Source organism: Arachis hypogaea, chromosome 12 (genome assembly GCF_003086295.3).
Source record: "Arachis hypogaea cultivar Tifrunner chromosome 12, arahy.Tifrunner.gnm2.J5K5, whole genome shotgun sequence".
Taxonomy (NCBI): Eukaryota; Viridiplantae; Streptophyta; class Magnoliopsida; order Fabales; family Fabaceae; genus Arachis; species Arachis hypogaea.
Genome location: NC_092047.1, coordinates 11920221 through 11943431, shown reverse-complemented (window position 1 = coordinate 11943431; position 23211 = coordinate 11920221). Strand labels below are relative to the sequence as shown.

At 31.0% G+C, this 23211-nt stretch overlaps 1 protein-coding gene and 1 long non-coding RNA gene across 2 annotated transcripts; one reads left to right on the top strand and one right to left on the bottom strand.

The window, feature by feature from the left end:
• Positions 1-1007: 1007 nt before the first annotated feature.
• Positions 1008-22982, bottom strand: LOC112729688 (uncharacterized). The gene is made up of 12 exons (XM_072208797.1): positions 22791-22982; positions 19835-20393; positions 17254-19740; positions 16849-17121; positions 12875-13711; positions 11861-12709; positions 10958-11617; positions 10046-10867; positions 7653-8792; positions 1985-3015; positions 1626-1737; positions 1008-1301 (listed from the first exon to the last, which is right to left on the bottom strand). Exons 2-10 carry the CDS (start codon positions 20330-20332, stop codon positions 2008-2010), a joined length of 8574 nt encoding a protein of 2857 aa, XP_072064898.1. The 5' UTR covers positions 20333-20393; positions 22791-22982; the 3' UTR covers positions 1008-1301; positions 1626-1737; positions 1985-2007.
• On the top strand, positions 4227-4914 carry LOC112726861 (uncharacterized). The gene is made up of 3 exons (XR_003165436.3): positions 4227-4445; positions 4545-4598; positions 4687-4914. It is a non-coding gene; the product is annotated as an uncharacterized lncRNA (long non-coding RNA).
• Positions 22983-23211: the final 229 nt, after the last annotated feature.

Genomic DNA, 23211 nt, shown 5'->3' with positions numbered 1-23211 from the left:
AATATAGTTTCTATTTTTGTAAAACTTGTGAGATTTAGTTTAAATTTGTTGAAATATAATGCCATTTATTATGTTGTTGGTAAACACAAATTATTATTTATAATAGAAATCATTTTTGCAATAATTAATAAAAGAAAGCATTGATGTTGGAGAGATTATGAGAGTTTAAAACAGTCACTAAATACAGGAAAAAACTGTCACAGGAATTAGTAATTTAGTGATGATTTTAAATCGAAAAACCATCACTAAAAATATTGTGACAATTTAAACAATCACTAAATGTACCTAAAAGCGGTCATAAGAACTAGTAACTTAATGACGGTTTCAAATTGTCGCTAAAAGTTTCATGATAGTTTAAAACAGTCACGAAATAGAAAAAAAACCGTCACTGGATTTAGTAATTTAATGACAGTTTGAAAATGTCACGAAATACAGTACAAAAAACACCTTGACAAGTGTTACAAATTAGTGACGGTTTTTATACTTCAAAAATTGTCACAAACAATTTAGCGATACTTCTTACCAACGGTGGTCCAAAACCGTCACTATGTCAGCTGGCGACGCTCAAATCTATGACACTTTTGTTAACCGTCGCGAAAACATTTAGTAACGGTTAAAACTGTCGCCAAGCATTAAAAAAAGCGTCGCCAAAATGTTGTTTTGTTGTAGTGATTGCACTATTATATGGAAAGAGTTGCATGAAATAATTATATCCAATTAATCTTGCCGAGACACTCATCTCTATTCTTTGCTAGCAGTATGTTGGTGGCAGTATATTTGTAACTAATACGATCTTATCCAACAATCACAATTTTTTAAAAAGAAAATAATCAAAATATACATGTCATAGTTACCATAGCAATACGCTGTTTACAAGTAAAGGCATACACAACTTGAATTTTTATAGTAACATAAGATCACAGTTATTAGTTATGCATTAAAATAGTGTTATGTAGAAATAAGAAACACAAACCACACACTCCTTCAATATTGTACAAAATTATTAGTCTACTTTCATACATAAAAGTACACTAATACTCTCAATAAATTAACCACACACATACACCTTATATCTTGTATAAAAATCCAAAATATAATTTATTCATAAAGTGATAAAACACACTTAGCTTATAGCTTTGTCACTTAAAAGTTAAAAAGGAATCATACACTTCTTCCTGCATAATAATACAGGGAATTTATTTATATCATGCACAACACACCACACTCAAATAGAAATGAATATTTGTTGCTTTGATGGGATCTACTTATATCCTCCTCCTACATTTGGTGTCCCATAGAACCTAGAAAATAAATTTCACAAAAAATTGTGTTAGATAATATTGACTAAAGTTTAAAAAGTTACAAGATTGAAAAAAGCAACATTCTTTATGATTTGAGTTGAATGATTGTTACCCAAACTTATTATAGTAAGACTTTCCTGTAGCAAAAAGAAATATGCAACTGCGTCAAATTAACTTGTGTTTTTTTATAGCTAATTGGTTACTTGGCCTAATAATTTTAGTGGTCAATTTGTCATAATCATGAGATTGTATCCATACATAATGAAACCATAACCATTTCCAACTTTATTTATTTTTTAAAATAAAAAGAAAAATCTTACTAACCATCCTTATTTATTCGTCCATTACTCCTTGATTAGACTACTAGTTTTGCAAGGCTAACTGGTAACAAATGCATGCCTTGAAAATAAGCTTCTCTCAGCAAGCAACAAATTTCCTGCAAGAATTTGTATACAAGGGCTAGTTAACTCGAGACAAATTAACTGTACTGTTCTTTTTAAAATTCTCAGAAAGAACAAGCATTGGATAATAAAATAAGCAATGTCAAAAATATTATATAATCGAATATGAAGGAAGCAAATTAAATGACATTTCAAAACAGAAACTTCCTCCATTGTTTTGGTGGAGTGTATAACATGAAAAGTCAAAGAAGATGCAAATTGAGAAGATAGAGAATAACTTACATGTTAAATTATGATTGTACTAATTAACTCATCAATGCTGCTTTATTCGATCGATTCTCAAATTGTTGACTAACTGTAGTGTTTAGAGGATTCTCGTTTGAGCAACGAACTCCATCTATCTCCACCTTCCATAATTCAGGTGCTTCCACGTGACCGTGTGAGAAAGTTTTCATGCTCTCGCATTGACTGATGCAAACTTCAAACCCAAACCTTGGGAAATTCAAAGTTGATGAGTTTCCGGTGAAAAAACTTTCAAGTTTTGGCAGTTCACTAAGAGTCAGATATTCGAGGTCTGGGAATGTGAGATCTTCATGCTGTTTGTTTGCCTCTTGTGTTGCCAAAACTACTGTTTCCAATGACTTACATTTGGAAATCTTCATCTTATTCAAATTTTGCAAGCTTTTGGCAGTTGAGAATGTGAACATATACTCCAATCTGTTGCATTCAGTGACCTTGACTTTCTTTAGAGATGGAAAATTCAAAGTTGAATTTCCTTTGTAGAAGCTCTCAAGTTTTGGTATTTGGCTAAGAGACAGTTTCTCATGTGGTTGATAATCCAGCATTAAACTTTCGAGTGCTTCACATTTGGATATGTGCAACTGTTCAAGTTGAACAAGACATTTGGCGGTTGAAGAAGTGAACAAAGACTTCAAAGATGCACAACCCTCAACTTTTACCGATGTGAGATTAGAGAAGGTTACCCAGGTGTGGTCTAACCCAATAGATTCAAGCTTGTGCAGATTCCTCAGTTCCAATTTTTGAGCAAGCAGCTGTGAATGAATAATCTCAGGCTTTTTTGAGGGAAATATTTCCTTGAAAGCACTGTCGGCCACCCCAAGCATCTGAATATTGGGAAGTGGCACCTTCGGAAAGAAATCAAAGGCAGATGCAGCATCTGAGTCATGAATATCATTAAAGCCTTGCAATGTCAGATATGTTATGTTTTGTGGGTCCAAATGAAGCAGTTCATTGTCAAGCATCATCACACCTGCCTTGTCTATTGACAGTTGCTGTAAGTGAGGGGTAACAACCTGCTCCATTGGATTCAAATTTAGTAAGAAGGACAACACACCATCATCATGACATGACAATATAATTTACCTTCTCCCTTTTTTAAATGTTGCAAAATGCGTAAAGTATTCTAAATAAAATAAAATAAATGAAGCATGCAGAAGCTTATAAGTTAAACATGTGTTATAGAAATTACTCTTCTTGACGATGAAGATAACATGTGATAAAAGATTATTTTACTCGATCAATATAGCTTTTCTTATAAATAAAAAAAGATTTCACATGACAATTGAATTTAAAAATATTTTAAATAAGAAAAGATCAATTTGTTCAACGGTAAATAACAAATTTAATAAAGAATTTGCCACTTTTTTTTTAGTTATAAAAAGGTATTATTGTGACAAAGTCTATTGCAAAATAGTTAAATGGCTTTTTTTAAATAAAATATTAACTCACTATTTTCAGTCTCTTTGTTTAAAATTTATAGATACTCTTAATTCAATCCTAAACTCAAAATAAGAATCAATTCTTTTGAGTTCATTGCCAAACTATAATTTATTGCAGATAATTTCAAAAATATTATTTGACATTATACTTGAAACATACGAGGATGACAAATCAATGGAATTAACTTTTCTCAATAAGCTTATTTTCAAAAGAAAGGCAAAAGTATTAATTTTTTTAAGTAATATCATAAAAGAATTAAAATAAGTTTAGTATTGTATATTTTTTTAAAGACTAAATATTTTTTTGACAAAAAAACAAACTACCGAATTTTTAAAACGAAAAAAATATCTAACATTATTACGTATAACAGGTTATTAATATAAATCGATATATGCATATGCAATTTTGTATTTTCAGCATGCAATTTTTAAATTGACTTTTAGATGTGCATATAAGCTATTACCACATATACAAGCAAAAGATCAGAAATGGCAAAAGCTGCTCGTATTTAGTTGAATATTTGAGATATGCTACTAAAATCAAAATGATGTTAATTTGCTTTGTTAAACTTTTTAAAAAGTCACCGTATTTTATTTTGTATTTGGTAAATCAAAATGATTATTGTAAACCCTGCAAAAATCGGTAAATTATTAGTTAATAAATTGAATTTTAATTAGGAAAGCTAAAAATACAAAACTAATATCAAAATAGGATAGAGCTCGTCGAAACAAAAATTTTGATACCAATTTCAAAAATTTGGCCAAAAAACGGACCGAAAAGGCCAAACCGGTTGAACTGGACCCAAACACTTAAATGAGGCAGCAGCTCTTTTCTTCTTCACAAGCTGCTGCGACGCCATTACAGCAAGGGAGGGAGAGGAGATTCACAAACCCTCACCATTCCTTCCAACTACCATAACTTCCTCATCCGGGCTCCGATCGCCGCACCGTTTGCGGCCACGTGTCGGGCTCGTCGAGCTCTTCAATTCTATCCAAACAAAACAGTAAGTGAATCGGTTTTTCCTAGCTCCATTTCTGCTGGTATATGAATTTCGAGTTTAAGGTTTGAGAAACTCAATTCCTTTATGATTTTTATGTTTTAGGGGTCCACTAGACTTGATTTCTTGTGGGTATTGCCCAAGGATCAGTGGGTAAAGGTAAGAGATCTCAAACCCTAATAAAATTTCTGAATTTAGGAATTTGGGTATTGAGTTGTTATGTTTGGATGTGTTAATTGTGGTTTAGGTAGTGTGTATGTGAATGTTGATGCTTGTTGGAGACTTGTTGGTGATCAAGCTTGGTTTGGGGCTGTTTGATTGAGTTTGGAGGGGCTGTAATTTTGAGTTGTGAGGCTGCCTTGGGTGAACTAAGTGATCGGCCAATGTATGGTTTAAGTTTCGCACGTTTAATATTTACAGTGTTGTGAAAACTTAGGTTAGAGGAACCATAGGATAAGTTGAACTGTTAATTGCATTTAATGAGTAGTTTGTAATGTTGTTGGAGTAAATTGTTGATGAACATAGATTGGAATTATGAGGTATTGATGTTATTAATTTCATGCTTTTGGACTTGCTTATAATGGGTTATATTGAAGTTGATATTGATGAATTATGGTTGGTGATTGTTAATAAATGGTTGTTATGTCAAGTTGATGGATTAACATGTATGAAGAATTGATTTATGTTAATGGCATTTAATTGGTATATGTTGATAGAAGGTTGATAAATATATGATGAGAATTGGTATAGGTGAAGAATTGATGTGAACAAAGGAAAAGTTATTGATGTATGAGGTAAAAGTGGATAATTTTGATGTTCTAGGTTGGTTGAGTTGATTAAAGCTTATATTGGTAATGGTTGTTGATGAATTGAGTTGATATGGTTTTACAATGCAAGTTTTAAATGGTAAGAAACTTAAGTTGGAGAAAAAGAGGTTTTGTTGAAAGTGGTTAAAACCAAATTTTGATGAATTTTAGACGTCCATAATATTCTCCTCAAATTTTGGATTGGGTTGTGGTTTATTGCAAATAAAAGATAGTTTCAAGAGCTTTTGATTGATATCAACTTTGTGGAAAACGGAATTTTGTGGAGAAAGTTATGGACGTTGCAAGTTTAGTGTTTAAATCTGAGTTCAGGGTGACCAAACCGGCTTTGAATGTTTTTAAACCAATTTTCCACTTCTAAACCTCCATTTTCTTCCCTTTAAGGCTTAAAGTATGGTTCTAGGTCCAGTAGGTAAAAGAAGCTAGGAAAATAAGATAACTTGAAGGTGAAGAAAGTTATAAATAGTGGCTTTTATGAAGAAAATAAGGAAGTTAATGAAGTTTAATGTTAAGGTTTGATACTTGATGATGTATTGATGATAATTGCCATGGCTTATGAATAATGATATCTGAGATACGAGTTTCCCTAGGTAAGAACTGTGGCTCGCCACCACGTGTTCCAGGTTGAATCTCGATACTCTGTTGACCCTACGTCGTAAGGGTGACCGGGCACGTATAAATTCCCGGGTATGGATAGCCCCCATTGAGTGATTATATGATGATTGAATGTGAACTCTATGCATAGACTCTTGGGGATGCGCGACGGGAGATAGTCTAAGGTTTTCAGACTTGTCGGGTTGGCTGGATAACCGACAGATGGGCCCCATCAGCCATAGGACAGGCATGCATCATATGCATTTGTTTGTATGGATTGCTATGCATTTCCTGGGTATGCCTAATTGATATATATTACCTGCTATTTGTTATACTTGCTATTTGTACTATTTGATCATTACTTGTGCGGGAACTTGTTTGGTTGCTTGTTTCTGTTGCATTCTGAATGATGAAAGGATGGGGAAAACGGAGGAAATGGTTTAGTGTTAGGTTAAGCTTGAACTTGAGTAAGTTAGGCAGATTTAGAATACCTACCCCTATTTATGGCTTCTATTTAGTACTTAAGTTGGATAATTGAATAACGGAGTTCTAGGATTGCCTATGGCATTCTCAGGACCGTATTTCTTATGCGCGTGGCACTTTTACCATGCTGAGAACCTCCGGTTCTCATTCCATATTGTATTGTTGTTTTTCAGATGCAGGTCGAGAAGCTCCTCACTAGACGTCTGGATCTTGGGAAGCGAAGTAGTCCTTGGGTGTATTTTGGTTTTGGTTGTATACATGTATATATTTGTTTAGCTTACTCTCCAAGTAACTTGTGTATGCTGCTCCTCTTAGAGGATTAGGGAGAGATAGGAGTTTACTTTGATGTTTTGGTGTATTTTGGGGATACTTAAGTATGTTTATATGTATATATATATATATATATATATATATATATATATATATATATATATATATATATATATATATATATATATATATATATATATATATATATATATATATCCTCCGGCCAGCCTTAGCTTCGCAGGCTGAGTCAGGGGCTAGTTATGCTGTTACCTTGGCTTTCCTTTATTCTTCTGCTTATCTTTATCATGTTCCTATTAGGTTTCTTAGCATGCAAGTAATCCTATTCCTTGAGCGTTGCGCTTTTTATTTTGCGATTTTCTTTTACCCGTTTTTCAAGGCTCCTAGTTAAATAACTTTTTCTTTATTATTATTATATATATATTACTATTCTTAGAGGTCGTAATACCTTACTATCTCAGTCTTATGACTTAAGCATAATACTAAGTATGGTAGGGTGTTACAATTATATATTTATACTTTTAGTTTTAAAAAATTGGAGATACTTTTTGAAGTGTTTTCTAAAATTAGTTTGTATTATTGAAATTAAAAAGTTTTTAATATAATTTTATATATTAATAAATATTTATATTTATTCTTGATTAAATAATTAATGCCAAATTTTATTTACAATCAAAATTTTCTATTTTTATATATATTATGATCATTTTAAATTTTAAAAACTATTTTATTAAATATAATTATTATTATTTATATTTATTAAAAGTCATTTTTAATTTAATTTACCAAATATAAATACTATAATTTTCTAATGGTGGGTAGCTTCTTATATTATATACATGCATTTGGCTCATTATGAATGATTTTTTGGTGAGTGCTCATTATGAATGATTTAAAAGACTTGGATTGATTCGTCAGAGATATATTAAGTTATTAACAAACAAAAAATAAGAATAAGCATATCATATATAAACCTAACAAGATTAGAAACTTAGGAATATTTTTAAGGTAGGAGCTTTCGTACCTCTGCAGTGGAATCTGTTGCAAATTTACACTGAGAAATATCCAACTCTCTTAACTTGGGCAGATTTAGAATTTGCATTCCAGCATAAATGTATGTAAGATTTGGCAAATTGTGCAGAGTCAATGAGGTTAGCTTAGGGAACATAATAAACTCCTTATTTATTTCTTCATTGTCTGCTTCATCTTTTGTTACAATTTCAACCAATTCCTCACAGTTTTTTACATCTATCTTTTTTATGTTAGACATGGGCAATGATGCTGGCAACAAGCTTGTGAGGCTTTTACATCCATTCACAACTACTTCCTCCAAACATGGAAAGTTGAGACTACTTCTTTTAGGATCCTTGTTCCAAATATGGCTTAGAGTTGGCAGATGTTCCAAAGTCAATGTCTTCAAAAGAATAACAGTAATCATGTTTGTATCTTCTTCATTTGTTGGAGCATCTTTCACATCAAATATTGTCTCAAAGGAACCACAAGTCCCAACCACCAACTCTTCCAATTTATGAAGGGAATGTAGCATATGCCATGGTAGTAATGCATTTGATAATGAAATTTCAGAGACTTCCATTCCATGATAAATGTAGCTCAGATTTGGCAAATTCCACAGCTTCAGACAAGATAGTTTGGAGAAGATATTAACCTGTTTATTTGCTTCTTCTTCTTTGGCTAGTTCATCTCTGGAGACAATTTCAACTAACTTCTCACAATTCTTCACTTCTAACCTCTGTATGTTAACTGATTCTGGGAACAAGGATTTTAAGCTTCCACATTCATCAACAATAACCTCCTCCAATTTTGGAAAACTTAGCTTTCTTTTAGGATGCTTGTTCCAAACATGGCTCAAAGTTGGAAGTTTCTCCAAGGTCAATTTTTTCAAAGGAATAACAATATCTGTTGGTGTATCTTTGACTTCGAATATGGCCTCAACAGAATTGTATCCCTGCACCTCCAACTCTTGTAATCCACTGAAGAAGGGAAGTAAATGAGAAGGTAGTATTGCGGTTGTAAAAAATTCATCACACCCTTTCACCACCAGACTTTCCAATTTGAAATCAGAGAAATAGCTCTTTCCTAAGATATGTACTTTATCAAGCCATAAATCTTTTAGCTCCCAATGATTTTCAAGAACAAGATGTTCCTGGGTTTTATTATGTCAGGAAAGTATATATAATAAAAAAGATTAATTAGAACTTTAAATATTTTAAATTTTCTATCAGAAATAACAATAGTGATGAATATAATTAATTACAAAAGAAATAATAAATAAATTCTGAGTTTTTTAATTGAAAAAACTACTAAACATCTTATCAAATTTAATGGACAACATACAAATTCATTTGCCGATAGTTTGAAATTGATATAAAAAATCTTTTATCCCTTGTTTATAAAGGTTTAGATATGGTTAGCATAATTTACTTTCTAATCATTTGTTTGTCACTTACCATTTTATAAATAGATGTTTGGAATTTTATATTTACCCACATTGATCATTTTGTCAAAAGAGGAATGGTAGGGGATCAGCAATTTTTGTTGTTTTGTAACCATCAATTGGCTATCAATAGTATTTTTAATAGTATGAGATTACATCTAATGGTGGGAGATCACTCACTTTTGTTTTGATGGTTAAGTGCTGGTCAGAAAACACAAAAGTTGTTGGCCCCTAGACTTTTCCTTGTCGAAATTATATTAATTAATTATACCTCTTTTGGCGTGACCATAAAACAATGCTAACAAAAAAAATAATATATTGCCAATTTTCATTTCATTTCCAAAATTTATATCAATATATAATAAAAGGATATATGATCAATTTCTTAACTGGTGAATTTTGTACTCAGATCTTAGTATGTTTAACGTAATTTTAGAGACATTTATAGCCACTTATGTTAATTTATATTATAAAAAAGCAGTTCCAACATATATATATATATAATAGTTGTAATTGCATAAATCAAATGCAATGTTAAAAAGTTTTTAATATAATTTTATATATTAATAAATATTTATATTTATTCTTGATTAAATAATCAATGCCAAATTTTATTTACAATCAAAATTCTCTATTTTTATATATATTATGATCATTCTAAATTTTAAAAAATATTTTATTAAATATAATTATTATTATTTATATTTATTAAAAGTCATTTTTAATTTAATTTACCAAATATAAATACTATAATTTTTACAAATATATCTTTCAAAAGTCAATTTGGTGAAAAGTAAAAGATTTCTCAAATTTGAGTTTATAATTTATAATTCGAAGAATATTACATTCCTTACATTTTTATTTATTAATAATAATAATAATAATAATAATAAATTCAAAACAAAATTTGAATTAAAAAAAAAAAAAGAAACTTCGATGGAAATAGATTCAAAAGTTTTTACCTGTTGTAGAAACTGGTATGCAGCAGCTACGTTTAGATCATCGAAGAACAATCTTTCAGCTTCATAATAGGAGTAAAATACTTGAAATAATGGTGGTTTCACATTTATTTCTGTTTGAGAGAAAATTTTCATCTTGGGGCAGTCTTGTATGTCCACTCGAATTAAAGAAGGCAAATTCAGTGTGGCATTCCCTGAATAAAAGCATTCCAGGCTATACAGAGATTCAAGAGTTATCCTGTGTAGGCGCTTAAATTCAATAATGTCTTCCGTCCCACTTTCTTCTTCTTTTCCCACTATTTCTTTCAATGACTTACAGTATTCAACTTTCAACTCCTCAAGGTGTATTAGCATTTTTACTGCTGAGGATGTCAATAAACATTCCAATCCATCACAATCATTTATATGCAATTCTTTCAGATTGGAACATGATTGTAGTACTAATACTGTTGTCAATTTACGACAAAAAGAAACCTTCAATAACCGCAGCTTTAACAAGTACTCTAGCCCACTAATGGAGTTCAGCTCATTTAGTGAGTCCAACTTCAATTCTTTCAAGTGAAGCATCCTCTCACCCGCTTCTTTGGGAATATTCATGGTTTTGCAATGTTTGTTCCCATATATATCAATAATCTCTAATTTGGGAAGCATCTTGTCAGCAAGTATCTCAAATGGTGAAGTAGAGTTCTCTCCATCATCATTGTAACCAGAGTACCTAAGGTAAAGTTCATTTAAATAGTGATGAAAGTCGCCTTTATTCATAAACTGCTTCGCCCAAGTGTGATTTGGATTGAGCCACAACTTCTCCACCTTGGAAACACCGTCCTATTAATGAATTAAGGAACGCAAATGATAAGAAACAAAATATATAAGAGAAGAAAAAGTGTATATAGACCCCATGCACTTGCTTATTACCTCCGGATATTTTTGTTGTTGCTTCGGAAACAGGTGCAGCTGCTTTAACTCGGGGCACTCCAGAGTCAATCTTCCAGAGTTTAAGTCTCTTAGCTGTGGCAACTCTGATAGTTTTAGTTTGGTTAAACGAGGAAACACAAACTTTTGTGATCCTTCCACTGCTTCCTCTTGATCTTTTCCAACAAGTTCTTGCAACTGAGCGCAATCGCTTACATCAAGTTCCTCGAGCTTTTTAAGATCTCTGGCCAAGACAGTAGGAAATACACTTGTCAGTTTACTACAACCATTGATAGTGACCTGCTGCAGATTTTGAAAGCCTAGAAGGATTTCTCCTTTGTCATGTTGCCACACACTCTTCAGACTTGTAAGATAATTTAAACTTAGCTTCTTCAGTTGGAATGATGATTCCCAGCTCTTAGTGTCATCCATCTCAAAAATGCTTTCTATGTTGTGGCAGAGCTCCACTCGAATTTCTTGTAAGCTCTTCAAACAACAGAGGACATTTGACGGAATTGCATGCGATGCATCCCAGTCATATAGCGTCAGATTTTTTAAACCAGAAAACCAATCTTTTCGGGGACCTTCTTTACTTTGCCAGATTGATTTTAGAAAAACTTTATCAGAATACAAATGCAACTCATTCATGCCTTCAAAAAATTTCTGTGAATAATGCAAAATTAGTTATCACAAAAATTGAAGTATACTTGTTACATTATTCGAATATTTCATTTGATAATGATCTGCGTAAATAAAAATGTTAATTATAAAGGTCTTCGCCAACTAATTCAAACAAAGTCATGTTCGAATAAAATAAAATGAAATAAGCTATATGTCTTAATTATTAATTAAATGAGAAAATAAAAAGGAAACCACTAATAAAAAAAAAATTCATAAAAGACTTACCTTATTGTCATATATGTATTTTATTGTAGATTTTATATTGTCTTCGTGCCAACACCATCTCTTTTTCTTTTTGTGATGCACATAATATATCTTTTGCAAATTTGGCCCACAGTCCACTTCATTTGCAGAGAAAACTCGCATTCTGGGGCATGCACTCACAATAAAATTCTCCAGTGAAGGGAATTTAAAGGCACAATTCTTGGAGCTGCAGAAACTATTAAAGCTCTCCAATGACACAAGCTCAAGAGTTGTCAATTGTTTGAAAATGATGGGAACCTCCGTGACTACATTTTCTTTTTCTTCCTGTCCTTGTTGTGTTTTCTCTGAAACAATTTCCTCTAGAATTTCACAATTGATTACCTTCATGGATTTGAGTTGACCCAAGCTTTTGGCAGTTGATGGTGACATCACATATCTTAATTGCCCACAGTCAACCACTTCTAGAATTGTCAAGTGAGCGAGAGACACAGACGAAGGTGCTATGGTGTACAAACTTAAACAATTGTTTATAACCAATGACTCTATCTTTTGAAGGACTGCATCTTGTTCAAAGCAAATCTTCTCAAGATAATACATGTTTGTTAATGTCAAGCTTTTCAACTTTGGCACAACCCCAATAGCGGGCCTTCTTGTTCCACCAGGCTTCAATTCTCTAAAGTAATAACAATGATTCAAGCATAAGCTCTTGAGGTTAGGGTTGCAATGAAGGAAACAATATATAATATCAGTATTATTCAGTCGAGACAACTGAAGCTCTTCTAAGCTATCCCTTCTGTAGTCATAGTCCATTGATGACCCGACTAGATGTCGCGGTTCAATGTGCATGGACTTTAACTTGTTATTCATTACCTATATGAAATCAATAATGAAAATTAATGAATTATATACAACATTGCCACATTGACTGTTCTATTTTAATTAATTTGTTTAATTTTTCTTATCCCATAAATTTTCTTCCATTTTTCTACTAGCAAGCTAGAATCTATTCGGAGTTAAAAGACTTGCTAGTATTACCTCCTTTACTTTTATTTCTCCAGTTTTAGAATTTTCTGGAAAAAGAATATTCTTTGTTTTTGCATGCAATAGGATTTCTTCAAATGGTTCCAACAAGTAACAACGTTGAATAGATAGGTCATTCAATGCTGGACAACTTAATTCATAAGCTCCCGATGAATAAAAACTCTTGAATTTTGATAGTTCCAAAAGCTTGACACTAGTCAATTTAGGCAAGTTGAATTTAACAGGACCACTTTTGTCGATAACATCATCTTGTCCCTTCTTGCCTACTATTTTCCTCAATTTAGGCAAGTTGAATTTAACAGGACCACTTTTGTCGATGACAACATCTGCTCCCTTGTTGTCCACTATTTCTCTGAGTTGAGAGCAATCTGAAACCACAAGGCTTTCAAGACTTTCCATATTTATTTCAGTAGTCTTGACTACAGAAACTGAAAATATGTTTTCCAACCTTTCACAATCATGCACCCATATCTTTTGCAATTTGAGATCACTCCATTTTACTTCTTTCTTCCATTTGAATACATTTTTCAGTTTTGGGAGTGTTTCTAAATGAATATCTTGCAACTTGATGTTATCTTGTTTTCTATTATCATCATCAGCTTCTTCAAATATAACTTTGATTGACTCGCAGTTCGTAACCCTCAAGGAACTTAAATTCGACAATCTTCCAACTATATTATAAGGAATCACATGGACCAATTCATCACATTTCTCAATGATAAGAGTGTGTAGTTTGCCAAAAGAATTTTCATGAGCTTCAGAATTCCATATTTTACACAAACTCTTTATGTTACTCAGTTTGACAGTCTTCAAATTTGGAAAAATTGCATCCTGCTTTTGGTTCACAATAGCAAGCTAATTGAATTAGCAATTATGCTAAATACATTTACTGCATTCAAAGTGCAAACAACTCATTTGAAATTCTTTTTTCCTTTCAAAAATTCTATCAAAGCTGTAGCTAAATGGGTCATTCATTGAAGGGTGTAGAAATTAATGTGTTATATGGATATGAATGTAAATAAGTAATCAGTAATTTAAGAAGATAAAAAAAAGTCAGAATTTATTTTATTTATTATTTATTAATTTCATTCATGAACATTCAAAAATTACATATTAAAAATATTTAATAAAAAAATTAACTAAAATCTAGGAATGATCAAACCATAATTATCATAACTGAAATGGTAATCGGTCCGGTCATATAACTCAGCTCACCTTAATTTCCATCACTACTCACCTCTCACCCACAACAAGAGCAACTAATTTTTTTAACTTTCAAAAAAATATCAACAGAAAGCGATGACGGAGGAGTTCAAAAGCGATGACGGAGGCAAACGCAGGGCTGTCGAGAGAGGAGGAAGAGACAGAGGCGAGTGCAAAATAGGAGGATGATCAATTGCAACATATAAATTTTAAAATTTTTATTTTATATGATCCAACTTTTTTATTTTTATATCATTCAAATTTTAAAATTGGAAAAGTACGAGGAGCCAATGAAATATTTATACAATGTGTACAATAGAGGTTTATGGAGTATTAGACATATAATCATTAGTATTATCTTTTCCCTGAAGCTTTTGGGATGAGTGGTATCATGACATGGTATTAGAGTGCTAAATCCGAAAGGTCAAGAGTTTGATTATTGGTGAACTCCAAAATCAGTTTAACCTTTTGGGAAGATGTTTATTATCACTAGTACTCGAATGGTTATTCTAGATAGTATGAGGATGTTCATTTTGTAACTCAATAGCCCATTGTACACATTATACAAATAGTTCATTGTCTCCCTAGCGAGATCCTAAACATATCTTCAAAATATTATTGAAAACGACAAAAATAACCAAATATAATATTTAACTCCACGGAAGATTGAAATTAACATGCATACACTCCCTTAAATTAAATCTGACTTTTATGATTAGTGGTGTGATGTACTTTTATTCATCAGTGTGTTTTTTTTTTTTTGTCTTTTCTTTTAAATTAAATAACATCGAAGAGAAAAAGTTTTAAAATTTAGGCCAGCATGGACTAATATTTTTCAAATTTAATACAAAGATACAAATTTAAAGAATAAGTGAATTATAGTCTGACCCTAGCATAGTTAAAATTAAACATTAATTTTGATTCAAATCTGCAGCGTAGTTAATAACCAAATTAAAAAATCAACCAATAAAAAAGTAACACGTGCTCAGGATAACAAGTCAGTTTGAATTGACTTTCAAAAAAAGTACTTATTTTTTTATCTTTTTAAAAGGTATATTTTTTTTAACCGACAAAAATAATTTTATATTTAGATTAACTTTTTAAAAAAAATTTTAAATATTAAAAATGTCTTTTATTTTTATTTTTTTAAAAGTAAGGTATTATTAGCTTTTTTTTAATAAAAGCAAATTTTTTAAAGACTCAAATCTATTCTATTCTTAATATATAAAAGTAGATGGATAAGTTTACCCACATTATTTTTAAGACATATTTCTCCTTCTACTAATGTCATGTCAGCAATATCGCTTACTTGGTAAAATTTTAGAATCAACCACTCAATTCTTGCCAAATCAACTATTATTTTCAAATCAACAAAAAAAATATATATATATACAAAAAAATATACAAGTAATAAAAATATATGCAAATTAGACTGCAAAATTAATGATAATAATTAGAAATTAATAGTGTCTAACTAAATTTGTAACCTATAAAAATTCATATCCCTATATTTATTATATTTTACCGTTATAAATAATATAATAAATTTATAACCTTAACAATTAATTTATTAATTTTATAAATAACTCATTAAATGTAATAAATATCTATAATACAAAAGTCATAATAATCTATTAATCATATTTCCGTTACAAATATTCAAATTTTATACTATTTGAACTACTTATATAAGTCTTTTATCACTATTTCTTCAAATAACATCAAATTTAACACAAAAAATTTATTTTCGCATTACACAACATCTCAAACTTACTCAATGGAGCATCATTCTTTAGACAATATTTCCAAACAATCAGACAATTGGTTTATCAAAGTTCGTGTGGTTCGTCTATGAAAAATATTAACACCCACAAATAAAATGAAGAAGAGTTTCTTTGCTTAGAAATGATTATATTAGATGAAAAGGTACAAAACAAACATATTTATTGTATTTTTAAATTGAACATTTTTCAACACTATTTTGAATTTGTATCACTTGAGATATTGTCTAACAGAGTGGGTCAAATAAAATGTTAACAAATAATTTCATGTTATACTATTTCAATTATTATTAAATATAATTTATTTAAAAAAAATTCTACACATTTTTGTTCTTTTTATTGTAGATGTCATTGTAAAACTGCATGCACATCAAGAGATATATAGGAGAAAGAAAATCATACAAATTCAAGACACATCTTTGAAAGAAGAACATACATGCAAAAATGGAACAAATAACACAATAGAAAGTGCATACAACTCAACAATTCATAAAGAACAACATGCCTTCACAAGAATCTACACATAAAGAAAAAAGCAACAACTCTAACAATAACCAATAAAGAAAAAGGAGGACAAGCGTCACATAAGAAGACTAGGTTCATCAACCAAAATAAATGCAAAAATCAAACCACCAACTAAAAATGTCACTTTGTATAACTCCAATATCCAAATCTTTTGTACTACAAATTATTTTAAACAAAACACATTTTAAATTTAATTTTAGTTTATACATATTTAATTTAATTTTACAAAAACATAATCATTTTTAATATTTATTACATACAATAATTAATTTATGGCCCGCGCATCATGCAAGTCTCATTCTAGTAACTTTTAAATTGAATAAAAGTATTTTTATTTTTTTTTTAAATATTTTTTTCACTCAAAAAACCAATCCAGCAAGCAAGCTAGCACTTAAAAATTTTTTTCACCAAGAACTAATTAATAAGACAAATGTAATATATTGTTAGCAAATTACGTACCTTATTGTTCATTTTAGTCTCTCCACTTTGAACTTGAGGAAAGATGTATCTCATCTTACATTCACTGACAGAAAGGCTTTGAAGATTCTCCAAAGGTCGGGCGATAGAAAATGACCATAAGCATTCTAAATTCCAACAGTCATTCACGTCCAAGTGTATTAAATTTTGAAAGGGAGAAATGCTTTGGTTTTTATTATTCCATGTTTGGTCACTCCATATGTGGTTGATTTGGAGCACAGACAACTCCATTCTCTCTAGCTTCGGAACTTCAATCTGTCAACCAATATAAAAAGTTAACTATTAAAGAAATTGAATTCGATTTTCTTAAATTACTTTCCTCCCTTGGAGAAAAAACAAGTCAAAGTGCACTAGATAATCAAATCTGGAAAGAAGTTATGAACATACCTTGTGATGGAACAGTGATCTGGTATCTCCGTCTGATGCAACAGGGTCGAACCCAGTAAACTTGGATAAAGATTGTAGTGTCAAAGAACGTAGTTTAGAGAACTTAGGAAGAGGCTCTTTTTCATTATTTGTTTCCATGTCAACAATCTTCTCCAAAGAGTAACATTCAGAAATTTCAATTGTTTCAAGAGCAGCTAGTTTTTGGACCATAGAAAATAAGAAAACATTTTTCATCCGACCACAGAGCCTGATCTTAATCATTTTCAACTCAGCAAATGAATCTTTTGAGAGTGATTGACAGCAGCATATTTGATCCATTTTCTTGAGCTTATAGAGATGCAAAGACTCCAATTTAGGAAAAATCCTCTCAGGATACCCCCTTTTCTTTGGACTGATGAGACATTGAATACTATGATTTCTTGCAATGGATAAATGCTTAAGAGATGGAAATCCTTTCAAATTCAGTTCATAAAAAACATCCTGGACACTGTTGAACTTTTCCAGCAACAAAATTTCCACTCTTTCAAACAGCATTTTGATTGCATCATGGGAATGAACGTCAAAGCTGCCATCCTCTTGATATACTGCCAAGCATCTGGACAATTCATACTTCTTTGGAATCTGGAAATCAGGATCTGAATATCCTCTGTTTGAAGACCCAATGATAATCTTGTAGCTATACAGCTTGTCAAAGAAGAAATTATTGGGCAAAGAAGAAGCATTTGGAATTTGTAGGTCTAGATTTGTTAATTGGTTCAGATTTCCTAACACAGATAGACTAGCATTTTCACTCTGCTTGCCATCATCAACCTCGCTTTGAAAGGGAATGTTTCTCATATACAACTCTTCTAATCTAGTTAAATTTGACATTACATCATGTGGAATCACTCTAAGCTTGTAACAGTTACTTATGTCAAAGATTTGTAGATTAGATAAATGGCTTAGTTCATGAGGCAAACTTTTGACATCAGATCCTGAAAAGCTGAGAATTCTTAAGTTTTCCAACTCTCCTATGATCTCTAATTGCTCACCTAGAATGCATTGCTCCAAACAAAGCATCCTAAGTTTTGTGAGGTTTTTAATTGATGAAGGCAATTTTGAAAGATTGACACCAATCAAAATCAATACCCTAAGTTCTTCCATTTCTTGAAAGAAACTATCTGGTATTTCTAAACATGGACCATTATTTTCAATATGAAATACGCTAAGTCTAGGACATTTTATGCTCTTGGGAAATCTCCTAATGAAATTGCAGTGTCTTAACGAGATAATAGTGCAGCTTTCAAGTTCATCCTTGCTAGGCCATTCATTGAATTTTCCTTCAGTCATTGTGAACACATGTCTCTCCTCAGATGATATTGACAAAGCTGCATTGCGAACAAGATTTTGCATTGTGAAATGATGACTTGAATAACTGTCAGACAACAAACCTGAGTCTTTTAGCTTGGCAAGTAGCATTTGTACTCTGTCTCTGGCTTCCCACACTGAGTAGACGCCTTGAAGAAAACCCAAACCGATGCAATATCTCACCAAATCCGCAACCAATGCGTCATGATCCATATGGGCACAAAGCAAGAAGGTAAGCTTGAGCTCCTCATTTTCTAGAAGCCCGTAACTCAACTTTGTAGAATATTCAGGTGCTGCATTTGGATTTTCCACCGCAAGCTTTTCAAGTTTTACAAGGGTATCCTTCCAAACCAAGGGGTTCGGCTGATTTTTCAATGCCCTTGCAGTTGTAACTATTGACATAGGCAAACCGTTACACTTCTTGGCTATATCAGTTGCCAATGTTTCAAGTTCAGAATCATTGGCGCCTACTCCAACCATGCTCTTGAACAATTTCTCTGCCTCCATGACATTTAAGACATTTATAGCAAAAATAGAGGCTGCTTTCACATCCATTTCAGTTAATACCTGTCTCATCTCAGAAATCAATATAACCTTGTACCCCCTGTTGTGCTCTTTTAACTTGCTAGAGCCATAGACGAAGGAGGTTTTTGCTTTCATCTTATTCTTATCATCATCAGTAGCAGATTTCCCAGGTCGCTTATTATCCTCCAATTCAGGATTTTGGCTATGAACCACAATGGCAGAAGATTCTTCTTTTGTTTGTAGTGGGATTCCCAAAGCATTCAGATCCAGTTTGGCATACAGATCATCCAGGATTATAAGGATGTTATCCTTCTCATTCTTCAGCCTCTCTTGTATGCTAGTTGCTCTTGCTTCCTCACTTTCATCTTCCAATTTCATTCCTAGCATTTCAGCAATTTGGCCTTGAATCTTCTTTGTATCAGGACGTTTTGTCACGTTCACCATGATCACCATATCGAACAACTTGTCAATTTCCTGAGCTTGTTTGGCAGCCTTTATCACCAAAGTGGTCTTCCCAATACCAGCTGGTCCATAAACACCAACCAATCTTGAATTCGAGTCTTCTAGCGATGCCATAATCCTTTTCATTGTAGTCCTTCTCGACTTAAATTCCATCTACATATGATGCACAAGTACAAATTCAATACGAGTATTAATTATGATACATACAACTCTATATGAATATCATAGAAATGAAACTGCTACTCACATAATGAGAATCAGAAAATGTAACACCCATGAATCCAGAGGATGGCCATTGTTGTTGTTGTTGCTGCTGCTGCTGCTGCCAGTAAGATATATTATCCAGCTTTTCTTTTTGTAGCTCCATGACTAACTCTTTGATTTCTTCTGCCCTCTTGCTACAGAGATACCTTTTCTTCAGATTTATGACAACGTGTTTACTGTGTTCATCTTTCAACTTGCCATATTCAGAGATTATTTCATCTACTTGACGCAGCCATGCTTTAACATGATATACTTCTCTCCCATAAAGCCCTTCGTCCTCCTCGGCTTTATCATGGACCTTTTTTCCATCCTCCTTGAGCTCCTCCACAGCTTTTCCTAACTTCTTAACTTTCTTATGGCAGTTCAATGCGTAGTCCACCCGATTCCTTACATGCTTCTTCCACAAATTTGTGAGTTTCTCAACTGCGAAGTCGAAGGCACGTTGTTGCAAGAAATCAGGTAAAGGAATTGGATTAGCCATGCTTTTGTTCTTAGCTTGTTGCCCTACATGGCTATATCTTCTTTCTCCTCTACATGCATGCCTGTGTAACAAGAAACGTGTATGAAATGTGAAATGAAAAGCAATTGACATCTTCTCAAAAAAGTTTTCTTGGAAGCTATTATAATAAGCAATTTGATTGAAAAATCTCTACTAGAAATTTTTTTTTTAATTGAAAATCACAACATTATCAGTCTTTTATCTTATTTTTCTGTATAATGTAAAGTCATCGATAGGTATTTGACGATAAAAGATAAAACTGTGGATAAAACTTAATTAAATTACAACATAGTTCGCATTTAAACAAGGGCAAGTTACTTGAATAAAATAAATGAAAATTAAAATTATTCATATACAATTTTTATAAAAAGATTATTCATATACATTTTTTTCATAATTCTATATAAATTGCTATAGGGGTAGCAGTTTATAAAAATAACAGAAATTGCTGTAGGTACGCAGTTTTCATGCAGCACGTGAATGATCAGAAATCACTATAGAATGTAGCAGTCTCGTAAAAAGGTGATACAAGCATAAACCGCCAAAGGCAACAACGATTTATGTTAATATGTTCTCCAAGATAATCTGCTACAGGGTCACACTTCTATTAATATCACAATGTTATTAATAAAATTCTTATCATTTCTATTGATTAAAAAAATAAATCCTAACACTTAAATTTAAAAAAATTAAAGGAAAAAGTACAAACTAAATAAATAATATAATTTATTTTGTAGATTAAATTAGAATTTTATTTTATTTTATTTAAAGTAGTAGGTCTATTATAAAAAAAATTAATAAAATAACTTAATTTTAATTCACGTCACAAATTAATTAAGTTAGATTGATCTAGTGTTTAGCTCATTAATTTGTATTAAAGATTTAAATTTCGTCTTGTGCATGGCGATAGATTAGTCAAAGTGCTTGTTTGGGCGCCATTATTTTGATAAAAAAAATTTTTTTTTTAATGAAAAAATATATTTTTTATTTTTTAACATGTTTGGCAAATTTTTAGTAGTAAAAATAAAAGTACTAAAAAAATAAAAAAAAATACTTTTTTGAAAAACTGTAATTTACATCATCATTTTTCCTTAAAAAAAGATGTCTTTCATAATAAATAAACAAAAAGTACTTTTATATTGTTATACCTAAACATAATTGATGGATAAAAAGATCTTTTTGCATGAGATATCCAACCATAAAATTACTTTTACTTTTACATAAGATTTTCTAAAAAAAGATAAGTCGAAAAAAAATCTTTTCTTAACAACTCACCCAAACAAACCTATTCCAATGAAAGATACGATAAAAAATTAAAACAAAATTTATATACTCAAAACAACATAAAAGAGAAGGCACTTGCCGCTAAACAAATTATCTTAAAAAAATATTAACATAAACTGCTACTCTCTCAATGGTTTATACTTGCTTCACTTTCTTCAGAAATCACTACATCCTGTAACGAATTTTGATCATTTACGTTCTGCATAAAAACCGTGCTAACCTACCGTAGATTTATGTTATTTTTGTAAATCGCTACATTTTATATGACGATTTACATAGAATTATAAAAAAATGGATATGAGTAATTTTTTTTTAAAAGTCGTATATAAATAATTTAAATTGATATTTATTTTATTTAAGTAATTTACCCTTAAAATGATTATTCTTATTATTAGGATTTTTGGATCATGTACTACATATCTAAGATCATATATACAGTGTGATTTCAGTTTTTATTTTTATTTGGTTTGTTATTTTTGTGTATCCCTAATTACCATGAGCAATATTGTAAATTAAATTCGCTTCTCAAAAATTTTAGAGCTTAAATTAATATTTTTATCCATAATATTATTACGAAATTATAAATTTTTAAATAAACTATACATCTATATTTAATTTTTAGTATGAAATAAAAATTTAATGATATCTAATATTTTTGTAATATATATTAAAAATTTTATCAAAATTTAAAAATAATATATAGAATTGTCAATAAGATCAACTTTACGTGAAATTAGTCATAGTCCTGTGATTATTGACAAATTATAATAAATATCAATAATTTGTTACAAGTAGTAAATTGAATCAAATTGATTTAATTTACTATAGATGTACTGTTCATCATTTCATACTAAATCAAAATAGGTCACTTTAATTTACTATCAATCCTAATAAATTATTTGTAAGACTAAATTGATATAAGTCAATTCGATTTATATAAATCCAAGTTGAGACATGCACGTAATACAATTTTATTTGGGGGATACAAGTAACTTTGATCAAGGTTTGGTTTATTAACGTTTTTTATCCCAAAAAAAAAATTAAATAATACAAGTAATACAAAATCAAGTTGTCTACTAGGCATTTAGTATTTAGAAGCAAACATAATAAGGATAACAAAAAGTGAGTACGGAAAGAAGACAAGTATTATACGGACCTGGAAAATCTAAGGTACAATATAATAGTATCTTTGGTTCAGCTTTCTTGTGCTTCTTCAATCTGACAATCTCTCTTTCTCCCTAATCCCTCTCCTTAGTTCTTTTCAGTTTAGATTTTTCTCTTTTTCCCGCTAATTCCATCCTCCCTAAATTTTGCTATCCTTTGCGTCTTATGTATATCAACATCTCATAAATTCTTTGCTTTGCTTCAGGCACATATAATAATTTACCCTTTAGGCTTTTTTCTTTATTCCCTCCCTTATTGGTTCCCTTCTTTTTTGTTTGAGTAAACATGCTTCAATGCATTTTACCCATATTCTTTGCTTCAGAGGCCAACTCTACTTTGGATGCTATTAATATATTATTGCCACTCATGCATTATCGTTCCCCTTCTTTAACAATTTGATGTCTTTGCCTTTT

What these genes read in the sequence shown, in the direction of transcription:
- LOC112729688 (XM_072208797.1), bottom strand. Translation starts at nt 20,332, where the DNA reads ATGGCTAATCCAATTCCTTTACCTGATTTCTTGCAACAACGTGCCTTC. An exon ending in GAGAAATAAAAGTAAAGGAG is followed by an intron (nt 12,710 to 12,874) that starts GTAATACTAGCA and finishes GATTTCATATAG; the next exon opens with GTAATGAATAACAAGTTAAA. An exon ending in CATACCAGTTTCTACAACAG is followed by an intron (nt 8,793 to 10,045) that starts GTAAAAACTTTT and finishes AATAAAACCCAG; the next exon opens with GAACATCTTGTTCTTGAAAA.